The sequence below is a fragment of the Alosa alosa genome, chromosome 12 (genome assembly GCF_017589495.1).
Source record: "Alosa alosa isolate M-15738 ecotype Scorff River chromosome 12, AALO_Geno_1.1, whole genome shotgun sequence".
NCBI lineage: Eukaryota > Metazoa > Chordata > Actinopteri > Clupeiformes > Clupeidae > Alosa > Alosa alosa.
Window position 1 is genome coordinate 20920624 of NC_063200.1, and position 17370 is coordinate 20937993.

At 41.0% G+C, this 17370-nt stretch overlaps 3 protein-coding genes across 3 annotated transcripts in view; all 3 read left to right on the top strand.

Annotated features, from left to right (window-relative positions):
- The first annotated feature begins 3897 nt into the window (after positions 1-3897).
- Positions 3898-9362, top strand: LOC125304894 (PR domain zinc finger protein 12-like). Its single transcript, XM_048259409.1, has 5 exons — positions 3898-4246; positions 5920-6110; positions 6346-6501; positions 6849-6963; positions 8138-9362. The coding sequence occupies exons 1-5, from the start codon at positions 4027-4029 to the stop codon at positions 8608-8610; spliced, it is 1155 nt and encodes a 384-aa protein (XP_048115366.1). The 5' UTR covers positions 3898-4026; the 3' UTR covers positions 8611-9362.
- Positions 9363-10860: 1498 nt separating this feature from the next.
- On the top strand, positions 10861-15597 carry exosc2 (exosome component 2). Its single transcript, XM_048259146.1, has 9 exons — positions 10861-11032; positions 11451-11552; positions 11745-11790; positions 11870-11959; positions 12227-12292; positions 13403-13471; positions 13842-14018; positions 14991-15119; positions 15223-15597. Exons 1-9 carry the CDS (start codon positions 10911-10913, stop codon positions 15301-15303), a joined length of 882 nt encoding a protein of 293 aa, XP_048115103.1. The 5' UTR covers positions 10861-10910; the 3' UTR covers positions 15304-15597.
- Positions 15598-16050: 453 nt separating this feature from the next.
- Positions 16051-17370, top strand: part of abl1 (c-abl oncogene 1, non-receptor tyrosine kinase) — a 39339-nt gene continuing 38019 nt past the window's right edge. Inside the window, exon 1 of the mRNA XM_048259249.1 lies at positions 16051-17370. This exon is cut by the window's right edge and continues 756 nt beyond it. The gene's annotated coding sequence lies outside the window, so the exon portion shown is untranslated.

The following is a 17370-nucleotide window of genomic DNA, read 5'->3' on the forward strand; positions in this document are numbered from 1 at the left end:
CCCCAGCATCCCCAAGGTCTTGTGTATTGTCACGTTTCTATGCCTGTAGCATGTGAGCCCATTAGAGACCTGAACTGAAAGTGTTTGTATGTATCTATGTATGCATGTGACCTTCATGTGCTTCAGTGTTGATGTAAGGGCCTTGACTGGTCGCATTCTCATTGCAGGGTTGCTCAATTGAACAGAATGCCATCTCTCTTTGTTTGCCACTTTTGCCATGCCTTTCTAGCTGTCCTAGTGGCCTATACAAGCAAGCAAGGCATTGTATAATGCATCGCCTCAGTTTTGCCAAGAAAAATCACTCACCCCCATATCCCCATCTATTTGTGACTGGCACCCTATCAAAAGTCTGACCTGTTGCGTAATTTCCATTTCACATTTCATGGACCACAGCTACTTCCATACTCTTAAACTGTGTATATGTACCCATTACTTCCCAGCCATCGTTGCAAATACACTGCATAATTGAAATCTAATCTGTGAATAAATAAGTGTAAATTATTGAAAGCATTGCCAAGTAACATGCATTGGATTTAGGCGTCTCTGTTCAGTGGAAGTGGCAAGTTCATTGTCAGGAGCTATATTAAGTACACATTAAATGTAATGCATATTATACACATTAATCTCAATCTGCACCCAGTCTGCTGCTTGTGATCCTCTTGCAGTGTGAGCAATTAGGAGGCACTCATACAGGATTTCCCTTTGCCTGCATTGTAGACACGCAGCTCAGGGATAGCCCTGGCGTTGCCCTTGCCATTGTCTCAACTCCCTGTGGAACCTGTCCGGGGGGAATTTTGTTGGAAATCCAACATTTATTGAGCATTGTCATTTAAAATATTTACCCTCGCTGGGAGGGAGTGGCACCAGCACCAGTGAGAAGGCCCCCCCCCCCCCTCTCCCCTTTGTCCCGCGTTGACAATCCGCAGCTGTTCTCAAATCCTCCCCATGATTTTGATCCTCTTGGTGTGTCTTTTATGAATATGATGCCCCTGCATGTGGACAGAAAAGGGTTGTCTGGGATGATTCCATTGAGAGTATGGGGAAGATTGTACTTGGGAGTTGGTGCACTCAAGACAAGCATACAGACACTTAGAAAAGGGCACACAGGCAGACACTTGCACATTGCAGATTGCACATGCAATTGATTTCCTATCTTCTTATTAAAATCACAGCAGCATCTGACATGTCTCTCTAGTCATATAGAGAGGATGAAAGGGCATTTCATTTGGTTTTATGACTAAATTCTATTGAGTTTTACTTAGCCTAATTGTTTATTTCCATTAAATGTTTGATGACATAGACCTGGTCATCTTTCAGTTTTTAGTTGTAGGTAGGCCTATAGTCTCAGATGAGATTTTTTGTTTAGAACGTTTGTGACAGAACCTTCAGACTTTGATTATTACTAGGCTACCCCCCTTTCTCAAAAGCACCTCCCGCGGTGCTGGAGTGTCATCGGGCAGGTGCTGAGTCCCATCTCGGGGAAAGCTCTTTGGGGGACGGATTCACCCTCTCTCACCTTTCCTGCCGATAAGCCTCTCCGCCGCTATACCCATGCTGTGATATCTACCTTAATCTCTTTTTAATGGTACATATGAATATCCCCTCGGAAAACCGAATTCTGTCGTTATTCTGCTCGAATAGATGGGGAGAAACAGCTGGTGTGTCTCATACAATATTACTTTTAAGCGAGGAAGCTGTTCGTTTTATTTGGATTGGCCAAAATAAAAACTTGGAAGATCTTGAATTTTACGCAGCCTGTGCTTGTTGATCTCTTGAAAGGGTTGACCAATTTGCAGCAAGGAGTCAATTGACTTTGTGATTTATGACTGAATGAAAGTGTTTAGGATTAAATGATCATCTAATAGGCTGTATAATTGATACTCTAATCCAATTTAATTAACAGTTTAGTCCAATTACATGTGTAAATTAATGTTAGCGTTTCATGCTATTCATTTTGTTCTCCAATTTGGTAGTGCATGTGCAAATCATGAGAGAGGCAATTGATATTGAACTAAATTCATTCAATGAATAGGCTACTAATGCACGTTCAGTATTTTCATAGGAGTTCAAAATAGACACACTCAAATCGAAAATCAACATGCGAGACATGTTATTGCAGTTTTAATCAGTTAAGAATACCGAAACATCTCTTTTTAGTTTCATCCGAAAAGTGAGATTTAAAAAAGCACCGGAATGTTCTGATTGAACAACGTAATGCTACGGGATTATGTCTGACATTGACATGTGTGGCATCATCAATGCAAATAATGTATAATATTTTGAGTTTCCTTTTTATATGGGGAAATAAGCTAAATTAATCAATCATTTAAATTTATAATTTACTCAACTCTTTGCTGAAGCATAAAAGGTTGACCTTCTCAAGCGCATAGTTTACATGTTTAGAACGTTTCAAATAAACTTTTATATGCCAAAAATCAATGCAGAGGCGATGAGAATGAACCCCTTTGAAGAGGGGTGAAAATCATTTGGTGAAAGACAAATGAATGAGGGGGACACACCCCTATAAAATGCAGCTGTTGAAGCGTAATCTTTTTTCTTGCCCTGTCACTCACCTTAATTTTCCCTCGTCACTGGGTTCTTAGCGACCCGCTTGCTATTGACGCTCTGCGTCTTCCTTCTATCCAATTCGATTGCGCGTCCATGCTCGTCAGACCCCAAGTTCTCCTCATATTCGGACCCATCCCCTTGTTTTTTTTTAAAAAAAGGGGTGCATGGATGTCAAATTGTCCTCAAAATACCATGAAAGATTGATTTGCACCACTTTTCACTCGCCTGACATCATTCCAAGCCGACGTGAATGGTGGACCCGCGAATCCGGGATAGAATAAAGATGTCCTTGCCGATGCAGAGAGAGGAAAGTGCTCCTTTACTTGCAGTCCATCAAACCAGAAAAATAGAGGAGCCGGCTATTGAGAGAAAGGCCGTATACACATAGTATAAACGCTGTCACAATCTGAGGGCTTCATATGAACATCTATGAATATTAAAGTGCTCACTACAAGGGGAAAAGAGGACGGATCTCGTCAAGGCAGATTTGTGTGTGTGCATGAGGGACAATGAAACAGACAACACGGTCTTTTCGCTTTTATTCTCCCGTAATCACCAAGACTTGCACAATCTCATGCTAAATATGGGAAGACATCTTAGAAACGCCGCTCTCACCACTCATTGTGGAAAAAGAGGGCACTTTTGTTAGGTTTGTGCACAAATACAATAATGGAACGATATGAAAATGAAAATAGAAAATAGCTTAACAATAACCACGTGTTTCTGCTATTGGAGTTTGAACGTAAAAAATAAAGGCAACTTTGATTATGTTGTTTTTAGGCTTATAAACTATCGATTTTGTTTACGACTCCCAACAAACAATAGGTTATATTTACAGTCATTGCGACTTTGTAATTGTCAAAATATTACTTCAAATAAGAGTCAACCTTACGTGTTTTGAACAAGTCTGATTTTGAGATATTTTAAAGTTAAAATTAAACCTGATGTTTAATAGTTTGAGACATATTGCATTTATTACTTTTAGGATAAGCTATCCTCAGGTGGCTTGCAAGATGTATGGACACTGTTTAGGTTACGTTGTGCAACAGCGCAGGAGAGTGAGCAACCACTCATGCGGAGAGACTACCCCCTTCTCCTCTCTCTCACACTTCATCCTGGCTCCCTCCTCTCTCTCTCTCTCTCTCTCTCTCTCTCTCTCACACACACACACACACTCAGACTGAGTGTGTTTGCATCTCACTTTCGTTCTCAGAGGGGGTGGCCCATACGCGAAGACGTTTTCTATAGCATAGGGGAGTGCCATTAATAACTAATTAGAACAGGGTCACGCCGGCCACATATAAGAGAACCTTGACTGCTGGACGAGGTGCATTTTCGACCCGCGCGTCCTACTCACAGGAATAAGACTGTCACAGAGTTGTCCCCCTTTTAAGCGCAAAGGTATCGGTCACTGTTTTCTTTTCAAAACTATTCCCACTGAAGTGACTTTTCGATGCCATGGGTTCAGTATTGCCTGCAGAAGCTCTAATGCTGAAATCCGGATACAAATCTCAGAGTCGTTCCTTGTCTGAAATCATCACCTCGGACATTCTGCATAGTTTCCTCTATGGCCGCTGGAGAAACGTTCTGGGGGAGCACCTTTTCGAGGAGAAGACCAACAGCATCAGTCCCAAAACTGCCTTCACCGCCGAGGTCCTCGCACAGTCCTTCACCGGTGGTAAGTTGCCGTGCACTTTTGGAAATTAAATGCTTAATTTGTTTTAAATCTAACTCGAACATATTTTGAAAAGAGCTTATATTTGCGTATAGATGTAGGCTAATGAACATACTGCAAATACATATTGAGATTTTGAGAGCAAGCCATAGCCTACCGTGAAGAGTGAATTGCGTAAAATTGGTATGGTTATGGTATGGAAATACCGGACGTTTATTTGCACGTGATGAAATGTTAAAATAACAATGACATGACGCCCTATTTGTCACACAAATATCTTTCCATGTCAATCATTTTTCACTTTCATGGGAAATTATTATTATTGAGTCCAAATTGTTGTGACTGCCCTGTTTTACTTAAGTTCACCTTGTATTATCACTCCAGTTAAAGAAGTATGACCCAGTCCCTTACAATAATTGACTAAAAGAGCGTAAAAATGGCCCTTATATTTATATTCTGAAAAAAAAAAACTCCGTGGGGTCTTACCATCAGCGGGGCCCTCTGTCAAAAAGAATGAACCGAAAAAGTGAGAATTTATCCTCTCCCACTGTTCGAGATTTCTTCCCAAGGTCCCCGTGACTTTCGCATTACTGTTCTCCAGCATTTTCCCACTTTGTCTCCTTTCTTTGCACCCATTTAGCGCATTAACCCATTTCGTGCTTTGAGACCTTGCATTTAGAAGCTTGTTAGGCGTGTAACTGTTGGTGACTGAAAGAAGAAGGGTATTAAATTCATTTGGTTAACTTTGTGCTTGACCTGAGAAAGTTTCCACTTAAACTGAGGAGAGAGAAAGGTTTCCTTTCTTTAAGATGTCCCGGGTTTTATCCCGCATTCATCAATCTCCGGACAGTCTCTTTTCCTCTGTTGGCAGCTATGGGGCTCCGGCGCTTTTCTCTTTCTTTCGCTTTAATAGATCGCTGTTCCTGCGGTAATGCGCCATGAAGGCTAATTCTATTACCATTCACAACATGTCAACCATCTAATCGCCTTTCCATTTTTTTGTTTGAGAAATTCCTGGGTCTTTTAAACAAGTCCTAGTTTCTTTCAGCGCAAATTTATTGCTACAAAGTTCTTAAAAGGATAATGAATTTGGAATTAGCCGTTTCTTTCCAGTTGCGTTTAATGAATATCATTCAGAAGCATGACAAATTGCTGGACCTCGGGTAATACGGGACCATTTAACCTCGGTTCGACCAGTCTTTTTGGTGGACTCAAATAAAATTTCTTTGATTTTGACATTAAAGAAATCCCAGATTGTTCTTTTCACGCTTTCAAATGAGCTTGAAAATGCTTTCTGTGGTCTTTTAGTTTTAAACAATGTAGTCCTTTTCAGCTATTTAATCGAATTAGATAGCGGCAAAGAGGTAATATTTCGTGACTGAAATACAATTGGGATGATTTGTTGTAAAATAAAGATTATGGCAGAACACCAGATAAGAAAAAATATATACAAATTCATGACGTGAGAATATAGGGCAATAGTTATTTTCAAGAAGCTTTTTATTTATTTTTATACCAAATGGTGTAGCCTAATCTATAAAGACAGCAGACATACTTTATCTAAATTGACCCAAATTACACTGAAAATGTGTTCGATAAATGAAATGTAAAATGCTTAGTAAACAGGACCTTAACTGTGCAGCTCATTAATATGTAACTCTTTTTGTTCTCTGCAGAGGTGCAGAAGCTGTCGAGTCTGGTCTTACCCAGTGAGGTCATCATCGCGCAAAGCTCCATCCCTGGGGAGGGCCTCGGGATTTTCTCCAAGACTTGGATCAAAGCCGGCACCGAAATGGGCCCCTTCACGGGAAGAGTCACCTCTCCTGAGCACGTGGATTTACTGAAGAACAATAATTTGATGTGGGAGGTGAGGCTCTCTTCATTTACGTGCACCTCGTTAGGGGTGATTTTGAAGCAGATCTACTTCAGCATTGAAGGGCAGCATTACTCGTTTAGAGCTACTATTTTTATAACTTTAAGCACATGAATGTTATAAGTATCGTGCAACTGTTTCTTTATAGTTTGTATTTCTTTTTTTGCATTCACACTTTGTGTGTGTCCGAAAGCATTCTTAACGTGTTTCTGTTGGTGCTCACCCCCAGGTTTTTAACGAAGATGGGACGGTGCGCTACTTCATCGACGCCAGTCAGGAAGACCACCGTAGCTGGATGACCTATATCAAGTGCGCTCGCAACGAGCAGGAGCAGAATCTGGAGGTGGTGCAGATTGGCAGCAGCATTTACTACAAGGCTTTAGAGGTGAGACACGCTAATTTTAACTTCGACCTGGAAACGAATACACAGGGTGGGATTCTTCTGGGCAATGCTGCCGGCAAGCCAAAAGCTTCAGTCTGGCTGAGGGCTACATGCTGCCAAACCCTTGAACTGTAGCTTCATGATTGTTTCTGTGCCAGAATACCCAGTACATTCACTGGCTTCATGGATGAATAAATCTAACTAAATCGAACCATTCACTGTTCCAAAAGCAGGGCATCTAAGAGCCTGAATGATAGTTCTTGGTTGAAATGGCATTGAATGCTTTTGGCTTACAGTCAGTCCAGTCAGATCTGTTAAATAATATGTTGCCTGTTGTTTTTTTCACACAGACTATCCCCCCAGACCAAGAGCTGCTTGTCTGGTATGGAAATTCACACAATACATTTCTTGGCATACCTGGAGTTCCCAACACAGAAGATGAACAGCAGAAAAAAAGTCGAAATGGTGAGTCACTTAAAAGATATTACATATAATGACTGTGTGTGTGTGTGTGTGTGTGTGTATGTGTGTGTGTGTGTGTGTGTGTGTGTGTGTGTTTGTAGGTCTATGTATCAGACTTTGAGAGAGAGAGAGAGAAAGAAAGAGAGAACCAGAGAGAGCGTGTCTGTGTGCATGACTGGTGCTGATCATTGTCAGTGTAATTATAAGGACAATAGGTGTTATTAGCCAAGGCGCTCATTACCTCTGTAAAGCTGTTGGATGTGTCTTACTGCACTGAGACCCCTGATGAGCTCAAGATCTATATCTTGTCTGTGCCTTCACAATTGGGCCCATTGACTGAGCTTAGTGGTCTTTGGTACGGATCACTGATCCATATCACCTAAACCATTCAGAAAGGGGCAAAAAAAGGGGGATCATATAAAGAAGTTTGATGGAGGTGTAGTTTATGTTACATGACATAGGTGCATAGAGCAACAGTTAGTTAAAGCAACACTAACATACCTTAATATAATGTTTCCAAAATCGTTTCAGTGGTTCATGAACTCGTAACAGGGTGAACGGCAGTTCTGCATTCGCTTTGCGGCCCTCTATCGGCTATAACCGCACTATGTAAGTTTGCCAGATCGGGTAGCGGATCTGTAGTTCGATGGAATGAGACATAAGAAACTACAAATTTGACTTGCTTCTGATGTCGCAATACATCATACTTTCATTAAATCATGCAACATACTCTACCGTGTCTGTGGACATCGTTATTCGCAAAGCCGGTGCTAGATAAACAAATTGCATGCGTGCGACAGAGGAAAAGTGCTTTAGTGTTGCTTTAAAAGCCAAAATGTGGAACACTTCTATAGATGGAGGAAAGTGCTGAGGGTTTAATTATGACAAGTGGTGAATAAAATGGTTTCAATGGCTTTTTGGGAGAACCTCTTTGGGGAGACAATGAGTGTTACGTGGCTGGGGAGGGGGTCGTTCTGCCCTGTCGACCACAGCACTTTGAAGAGCTGTCTCCAGGTTAGAGAGTCTGAAGAATAGGGTTTTGTTCAACTGGTTGCAGCAGACAAAACATTTGCATGTGCAGTAGACTACTTGTGAATGTGTGTGTCCTTAGTACTTGGTTTCTCCACCAAGCCCAAGCCTATAACACCTCTATCTCTTCCTCTCTCTTCTAAAACAGAGGATTCACATCACAGCGACGGCTCCTCTTCCTCCTCCTCCTCCTCGGTGCCTGTATCCGCCTCAACGAGCCGTATGCGCTGCGTCATCTGCCATCGGGGCTTTAACTCACGCAGCAACCTGCGCTCGCACATGCGCATCCACACGCTGGACAAGCCCTTCGCCTGCCGCTTCTGCAACCGCCGCTTCAGCCAGTCGTCCACGCTGCGCAACCACGTGCGCCTGCACACCGGCGAGCGACCCTACAAGTGTGAGGTGTGCCAGAGCGCCTACTCGCAGCTGGCCGGCCTCCGTGCCCACCAGAAGAGCGCCCGGCACCGGCCGGGGGCCGAGGCCAGCCACCAGGGCTCCTCTCCACCACCCCCTCCTCCTCCGCATCCTTCTCATCCAACCCAGCAGATGGCGCCACCGCCTCCCATGCCCCACCCTGCCGTGTCCCTCATCCACCACCACATCCCTACCATGGTGCTCTGATAGACACATGGATGGTGTTTTTCGTTTTGTTTTTCTGTTTTCCTCTTCTTCTCCCAGACAAGTCGTCATGCAAAACAACACTGCACTTTACTGCTCACAGAGAGGAACACGCAAGGAGGCAGCACTCACAATGTGGGCTGGAGTCAGCCACATAGACACAGACTGTATCAGGGGTGAGAGAGAGGCGCTGATGGTGCTGAGCTCTCTCCATAGACTGCCTCACGAATAACCTCAATCACTTCATATAAAGTGGGTACATCATAATCAGTATGCTACTGTTTTTAAAATGACCAGGATCACAGGAGAGTTGAGAGAGAGACTCGGAGAGAAGATATATGTCTTTCAGTGAGTGTTGTTGATCCTGGATTTCCTAAAAAAATGTACAGTTTTAGCACTGTTTATAAAAATTCTAATAGAACATTGAATCAGAACGCACAGGATAACTTAAGCACAATCAGCCGAGTCCAGTTTTATATGGTAGCTACTTATTTAGGCATTCTTTTATTATGGCAAATTACAAAGAGTTTTAAAACTCGTATCCATAACGCAGTGTCAATACCCTGGCATCTCAGGACAAAGTTCTCTTAAAAAATAAATCACTAATTAACACAACCTAAAAGCAGTTATAAAACATACTAAAAGTATTGAAATGGTCACTTTACTTGTGTTGAACATTGCATTGGATTTATTGTAAACAATGTATATATTGTAAATATGTTTGTACTTTCCTTGAATAAATAATTTCAACTGAATAGCAATGTTTTTTCCCTTTCCTCCACTGTTCATTACTAACCAATATCAACTCACAACGGTTGTCTGATAAAGTCAAACTTAAAATGTTAGGTTAATTCATTTCTCTCTGTATAATGGGAGGAAGTAGATCATCATACACAGTCATTATAGAATATGCATGATGGTTTGATATAACACAGACTAAATAAACACCTGTAAATCCTTAGTATTACACAAGATGGTATCTCAAGTTAGATTTAATTTCTCTCCAAGCTATTAACATTAACTATTTGAATGAAAATGTCAGGAACAAGCTACTAAAATAAACCAGCTTCTTTAACTGGACCTTAATGGTTTTAATCGTTTACTTTCACTGATCGTTGTTGAGTACAAGAAAGAGAAAATGTCCACAATGCCCCTAGTGTCTGAAAACAGTATTGTCTCATTTCTCGCCACTGACTGCTGAGATAAGATAATGTGAATGGTCTGTTACAGTTGACCACACTGTCAACCGTACAAATTCCATCACTTTTCAGTCTAGATTTCTTTGACAGCTCTTACATTGAAAATATTTATCAGTTAGATGCCAAATGTCCATCAGTTTTATGCTCTCTTGTTGCATGCGAGTCCACAATTTGAACACGTCCAAGCACAACAAAATTAACTTCCTCTACTTAAGTTGACGGCAATGAAATATGAGACAGGAATAAAAATGGTAGTTTAGCATGTCTGGTTGTGTGTCATTAATTGAAACCTTAGCAGCGTGCCTGATTGGGGCCCCCAAAAAAGTGGCCTTGTGGTTCAAGTTGCCCCATGTTAGGGGTTCGTTAAGCTGCTTGAGTTTGTTGAGTTTGTTGAACCACTATTCTATAAAACAGATCTGAAAGTGTAATCAATAGTCAAGTCAACTCTATTTATAGCGCATTTCATACACAGAGGTCATTCAATGTGCTTTACATAAACAAAAGCAAACAGGAATAGCTAATAAAAGCATAGAAGGGCAATAGTCAAAAAATAGTTTAAAAAGTAAAGAATAAAATATAAAAATAATAAGAAATCATAAAACACACTACAATAAAGTGTTGACGTAATTCATTCTGTTGATGTTTTTGGTGTTCAGAAAAGAGAATAGACTGGCCTGACTAGGCCTATGTCTACAATTCTAAAACCAGAGGATAGTTTGCCAAGTCACTATGATTAAGACATAGACATGGAAGTCCAAATACAAGATAAATTGAATGAGGAACATCCACAGATTATTTTCTTTATTTTCAGTTTTTAACAATCAACTGTATGCGCCCATTTAACCAAGCAGGCTAGGCCAAATAATTGTCCACCAGGTGGCACCAGATGCCATAGAATGAGCACAGATTACGCTGCTGTAAATATTGGTCACATGGATCGGACATTATATTATATTCACCATAACTAAATTATATATCCAGAAAGAAATTGTGTTTTAGCTAATATCTTTGAATATTACGTTAAGCTTAAGCTACTTAGTTTGTAAAATCCTTTCTGTTTGACGTCATCAGCAAGCGCCACCAACAACAACCTCCTGCTGAAGCATGGCCGCGGACATGAGATTGCCCACTTTTCGGAAACAAGTATCTCTTTCTGGTCCAAAAAGTGCAACAGCCAGCCTTGTTGTTCCTGGAGATATTATTACATCAGACACTGGTTTTATGCGGTGAGTAATTTTAACATACTGAATCTGAGTTGTTTAAACACCCTAGCTTGCTGTTCATGCGAACAGTAAAACCGGCTTTGGCTTTCATTCTTTGACTGTCATCAGTAACAGTTATACTATGTTCTATTCCCCATTAAATTTCATGAGAATAGAGCCGTATATATTCAGAATACACAGCCCTCTATCACGATTTTCTGATTTTCGGTCGTTGTAAATACTAGTGTAAATACTGTCATAGCTCTCCGCGCCCTTCCTATTTTATATATTTTGTTCTGCACAACTTAACCAGTGCATAGCTGTAATTTCCACGACACTCTTTCCTTTGTGTGAGGATGGTTTGAGTTAGTGCAATCTGGTGGACTTAAGATGTGTCTGACAATGTTATCAATGATTCTTATTTTTTTACTTTGCTTTACAGGGGCCATGGGACATATTTGGATGAAGAAAAGCTCACTGCGTCTGTAGCTGGGGAGGTCGAGAGAGTTAACAAACTTATTTGTGTTCGTCCTTTAAAGACGAGGTAGGTTGATTCTAGTTCAGATTCCAGCAGATGTTAAATGGGAAAGGTACTTGCCATCTTGACAATGAAATGCTTGAGAACATTTGCATGACTTCAGTTCACTTTCAGTGTAGATACATTAACGATACTGGTTGGTCACAGGTCTTATATGAACCTGACTGAGGGTGAAATTATCATTTTATGTATCCTCAGATATAATGGTGAAGTTGGCGATGTGGTTGTTGGAAGGATTACAGAGGTACAGTATGAATTGTGGGTCATATTCTGTAAAGAAAGACACTGTCACAGATACTCTGACGCCTGATTTCCCCCTTTAGGTGCAACAGAAACGATGGAAAGTGGAGACTAACTCTCGTCTAGACTCTGTGTTGCTCCTCTCTGCTGTTAACTTACCTGGTGGAGAGCTGGTAGGTTTATCCAGCTGATGTATAGACAGAATTGATACCTTCATGTTACATACTCACCTTATGTCTACCTATCCATTTAATAAATGCAATTTTGGAAATGGAAATGGTTGACAGTCTAGTGCCCGTTATCTACAACATTTCAGATAGTAGGCCTAATACCAAAATATGTATGCAGTCCTATCTATATTGTTGGTACAGTAGCTTTTGAGCCCTGGTAGCTTAAAATGGCACCTATGCACAAAATATTTCTTTTTACTCCACCTTTAGAGACGGCGATCAGCAGAGGATGAGTTGTCTATGAGAGACTACCTCCAAGAGGGCGACCTCATCAGTGTATCCTTTGCACAGAATCTGGAATCTGACAGGAGCATCAGTGCTATGTGGAGATTGGCCCAGTTTAGGCTCAAGATTTGTGAGTTGTTGTTGCCATGGTTGAATATTATAGATTTACAGTGAGGCTCATACGTTTTTGAACCCATGCTAAAGTTGACTATCTTTTGGAAATTGCATTAAGGGAAAAAATGAGGAAATATCCAACCTTTGTGGTAAAATAGAGAACAAAGCAATCAAATATCAAAGGGGTGGGTTTTGTGAAAGGTTCTGAATGTCTGTTGTCCTTTAAATGTTGTATGACCTTAGGCCATCAGTGGCAAGGATGATGTTGCATTTAGATAATGAAGATGAATAGAAATCATAATGTTTATAAAGTTCCCTGTAAGTGTATTGGATATATGCTATTTATGCATTCATCTGTGGTGGTAGCTTCTCCAAATTTTCCTGATTTAAGGTCAAATGTATGTCTCAAATGCTACCCTTTTTCTGAGTCTTACTTTACACACTTGCTCAGAGGGTCCTCCTTGATCACGGAAAGCTGTCCTGATGCCAATAACGATACATTGATAGGTTGTTTATCCACAAGAATTCACAGTAGCATACATGATGTGGCATTTAGTGTGAACCATACTCGAGTGATGGCTTCCTTGTACCAAAGTGTTTGGGTGCTACAGTTCTCAATTGAAGAAAGAGGGCACCAGTGAACCATAGTGTGTTGCATGTAAATAATGAATTCCCATAGTCAATGTATTGAACCTCTTCTTGATTATTACACATGATGTATTTTACTTAGTAGTCAATGGCTTACCTTTGCTTGTAAAGATGCTTGTAAAGAACAAATAAATCAGTATAGCTTGTACACCAGCTTGTAAATAACTGGCCAAACTCTCACTCACGTAGAGGTTTTGGATTCAAAGGCTGGATAAAAAGATCACTCATCACCATAATAGTCTAAAGTTCCTTCTTGTCAAATCAGCTGTCACAGCTTTGATGAGATGGTGAAGTTTTATTCAAGTGTGGTCTTGGAAGCTTTTTTATAGGTCATTCCTAATGTGAGTATTACCGCTGATTCAGATGGCCATGTTCTCCTTAACTCAGCTTCCCTGCTAGGCCGAGGTGCAGGCTGTCTTCTCTGATGGAGCCCTATCTCTCCACACACGCAGTTTGAAATATGGAAAGGTAAGGAACTATGCTTGTTAGGTTTTCATGCGTAGCAGCTGTGAAAATTCTGCACATGATGGCATGAAAAGGCTTTTCTTGTTTCTATTTCAATGTCCTGTAGTGGATTGTGGCTGAGCAGTGAATAGGTCAGTTTTAGGACAAAGAGAAAGTATGCACATCCAATCCTAGCAGCTGCTCAGAGAAGAGCAGGGAAGAAAAAATGTTCGTGCTGGCAAGCCCTTCACCAGACTGTCTGAAACCTTTTAATTTAAACTTTTTTTCATCGGTCAGCTCTTCCCATTAAACAGTTTGGAGCCATGTAGAGAAGAGCCAGTGTATTCGTGCATAACTATTTACAACAACTTTATCCTTCATCCTGTCTGTTTAGCTGGGCCAGGGTGTTCTAGTTCAGGTGTCCCCTTCGCTCGTGAAGAGGCAGAAAACCCACTTTCACAACCTCCCCTGTGGGGCCTCCATCATTCTGGGGAACAACGGCTTCATATGGCTCTACCCCACTCCTGGACAGCAGGATGAAGTTGCTGGGGGATACTACACCAGCATAGAGGTGAGAGCACTGGGTTCCTTAGAGTACCCTATTTTTACTGTTTGAACTCTATTTGCAGATATGGATGTTGTAGTCATGCACAATTTTGTTCAATGCATGGCATCTGTTAAAGCAACAGTACGCACCACTTTACTAGTTCGTTTCAGAGTAAACAAACAAGCAAGCAACCTTGGTTTTACTGTTTGACAACTTGTGTTTACTGCTTAATGGAAAATGTAGGCATTTTACACACAATTTAATTTAATGCAGTTCAATGTATCTGCATGTTAAAGCAACACTGTGTAACACTTTACTAGTGAGCTAACTATAAAATACATACAAACCCTTGTGAACACCATCCAGAGTGGTGTCTTTGGTTATCGTCAGCAATATCATGCTGTGAAATTGTTTCTTTAATTTTTGCGATGTGTTTCAGTTCGGAACACAGAACTACGTAATGCTGAATGGCTGGTGGGAAAAACACATGTGTCTATCTGCCCTTCACATGACCATATACAATCAAAATGAAAATGAATACCAAAACTAGTTGCCTGATGAAGCATATACTAAATTGCCCTAATGTGCTAAATTGCCCTAAACTGCCTAATGTGGGACACCTAAGCTCCAGTAGGTGTGGCTCTTCCCCAAACTAATGAATGTCAGTGAAACTATGGGAAAGCCAAAGCTGTAGGGTCCTGTGATCAAAATTGGAAGTGAATTTAATGTATTGTCCTAACATTGTAGCATAATATAGCCTACTACAGATGTCCCTAAAGCAAAAAATGTCCCACATTAGGGCAGTCCACTCCTACCTTAAAAGGCGGTTAAGTGTTGCATCGTGTTGCTTTAAAGTGCTATTATGTAAACTAGCAATATTTCAGAATTGGATTAATTGATTCTAGCTTTTTGGCCTGCTATCTTACATGCTTGTTTTGCCTTTGTATCCCACCCCACACACACACACACACACACACACCCGCACCAAATCCCCAGCCTGTGTCCCTGTCAGATCGGGAGGTGATATCTCGACTGAGAAACTGCATTCTTGCCCTGGCAGCCCACAAGGTCATGTTGTTTGACACAAGTGTACTGTACTGCTATGAGTCCGCCCTCACACACCAGGTAAATGGGTCTAGTTCTACTTAATTGAATACCTTCATTGGTCACACATTTAAACCCCTCTTCAGATGTATAAATAGGCTTCTCTGGATTCCATTGATTTTAGATTAAAGACATTCTGAAACCAGAGGTCATGGAGGAAGTTGTCTTGCAAACAAGGCACCGGCTAGCTGACCAGGAGGGTTGAGGCGCGTGACGCATGATGGATGAAGTCGTGCCTCCTCTCGCACCCCTGACTGCAATGTTAAAGCTAAGGCTTTTCTGCATTCCAAGCCAGCTGACCAGTGATGACAGAAAAGTATTCACTATTTCAATACTGTAAAATAAGTTGAGTGGAACAACATATTTTGCCATTTATTGCTGTCATTTTGTAGTTGACATGGACTGTCATTCTATGAGTGATGGTGAAATATAATTTTTGTATGTATTCTTGTAAAAAAATAAATGCCGACATTTCCTGAGGGTTTTATTTCTGACATGATGTTTAGAAGGTGGCTGCAGTTCTTTTGTTGCATGTGAACATTTTTAGGACACAAACCAAAATAGTCACATTACATGTTGTTATCTATTGCATTGTCACGCAGTATTGCACAGAATGTTGGGAATGTCTGCCACTTTGTGGATTGGTGGGGTAAAAACTTGGGAAACTTGGGTATCATGCTTACATGATACGTATTTCTTCTGCAATGTATGCAGTTTGGCATTCCTAGGATTCCATAGCTAAGGCAATAACAGTAATTTGAAGACTTAGCTGAAGATCGTAGTGTGTATTTGAACGTTTAAAATGATTGCGTTTCTCGGGTGATGTACCATACTGAACCCGTAGTGAGTCAGGGGGAATTGCACGAAAAAATGTTCCTGGATCTGTTCATGTTGGCGCACGCACGCATATATTCTGACGTCAAACGTATCCTCCACTCCTCCACCTTGCGTAGGGAAATATGGCGGCGTAGACGACGACTGGTTGAGTAGCTATACTTTAATTGCTCCTAAATTGATGAACGAGCAATGCAAAGTAGAAGGAAAACAACAAAGTGCAACGCAACTTGTGACCATTTCACATGTCGAAGGCGCCCTGAAAAAAGAGCCTGACAACATCGTGGCAAACTCCAGAAGGACCGGGTCAGTGCTTTGGTTGGTGGTCCGGGTTTTGGAGCCCGGGATAGAAGTACGAGAGACACGGAAGTTGGAGAAGTACTCGGGAACCAAGGGCTGGGTGTTTGCTGAGCACAAGCATGTTTCAGGTCATCACTTAGGAATCAGTCAAGGTGATAATTACTTGGTCAGTGTTTTGTGGTAACTTTGGGGGTATTTAAAGAGCTTCTAGCCAAATAGCACGAGTGAGCAGTTGCCTGTATGTACCCGAAAACTCGCGCTGTCGAAGTGCTAGCGATAGCATAATCGATAGCTCGGGGGTTCCAATAAGTGAAAGCATTATATTCAATAACACCATTGCGTTTTGATAAAGACTACTTGGAAAACTTTATGCAACAGTCATAATGCGATTGCAACGCTTCGTTACTTTGTATAGTGAATCTTGGCTATCGACATAATGTTTATATTTGGGCACCGATTTGATAGTAACCTAGCTTCTATGCCAGGCAACTCAACAATGCTAATTTATCACAAGTTAGTAAACTAGCCTATGCTTCTTTATTACTTGATATAACAATAAATATGTTCAGTATGCTAATTAGTCATACCCAAACTATCTGATCTGCAAACTATCGGATCTGCTATGCATATTTTATACCGTTAAAGATATACATTTTCCTCGTTACGTTGACACGTTGTCTAAATGCCAAATAGTTGTTGTGGTGTTAACAATTGAGGAACACATCATTGTTATAGCTTTGCTATAACTTCTACAAAGTTAGTTCTGCCCCTAAAAGCCGAAGAGGAAATAACATTGAGTTACATCTACATTGAGGTCCAATACATTTCTCTATGCATTCCCATTAAATTACATTCTGTCAAAGAGCACATATCACACCCTTGAGAGTAGACACTAGTTGGGTGTTATTTGGGAACTGACTAAGGATTGGTTACACCAATATACATATGTTGTTAGTTTACATCGAAGAACCAGGTTGCTTTATGGAAGATAGAAAGAATTCTGGAAACTTTAACTTTGCCATAAACTACATTGCGACCACCCAGGGATTCACCAGTCTTTTTGGTTCCTAGCTGAGCAGATTTGCAGTAAGGTATTTCTGACAGTAAAACCCTAACTAAAGTGCCTTTTTGCTCAGTC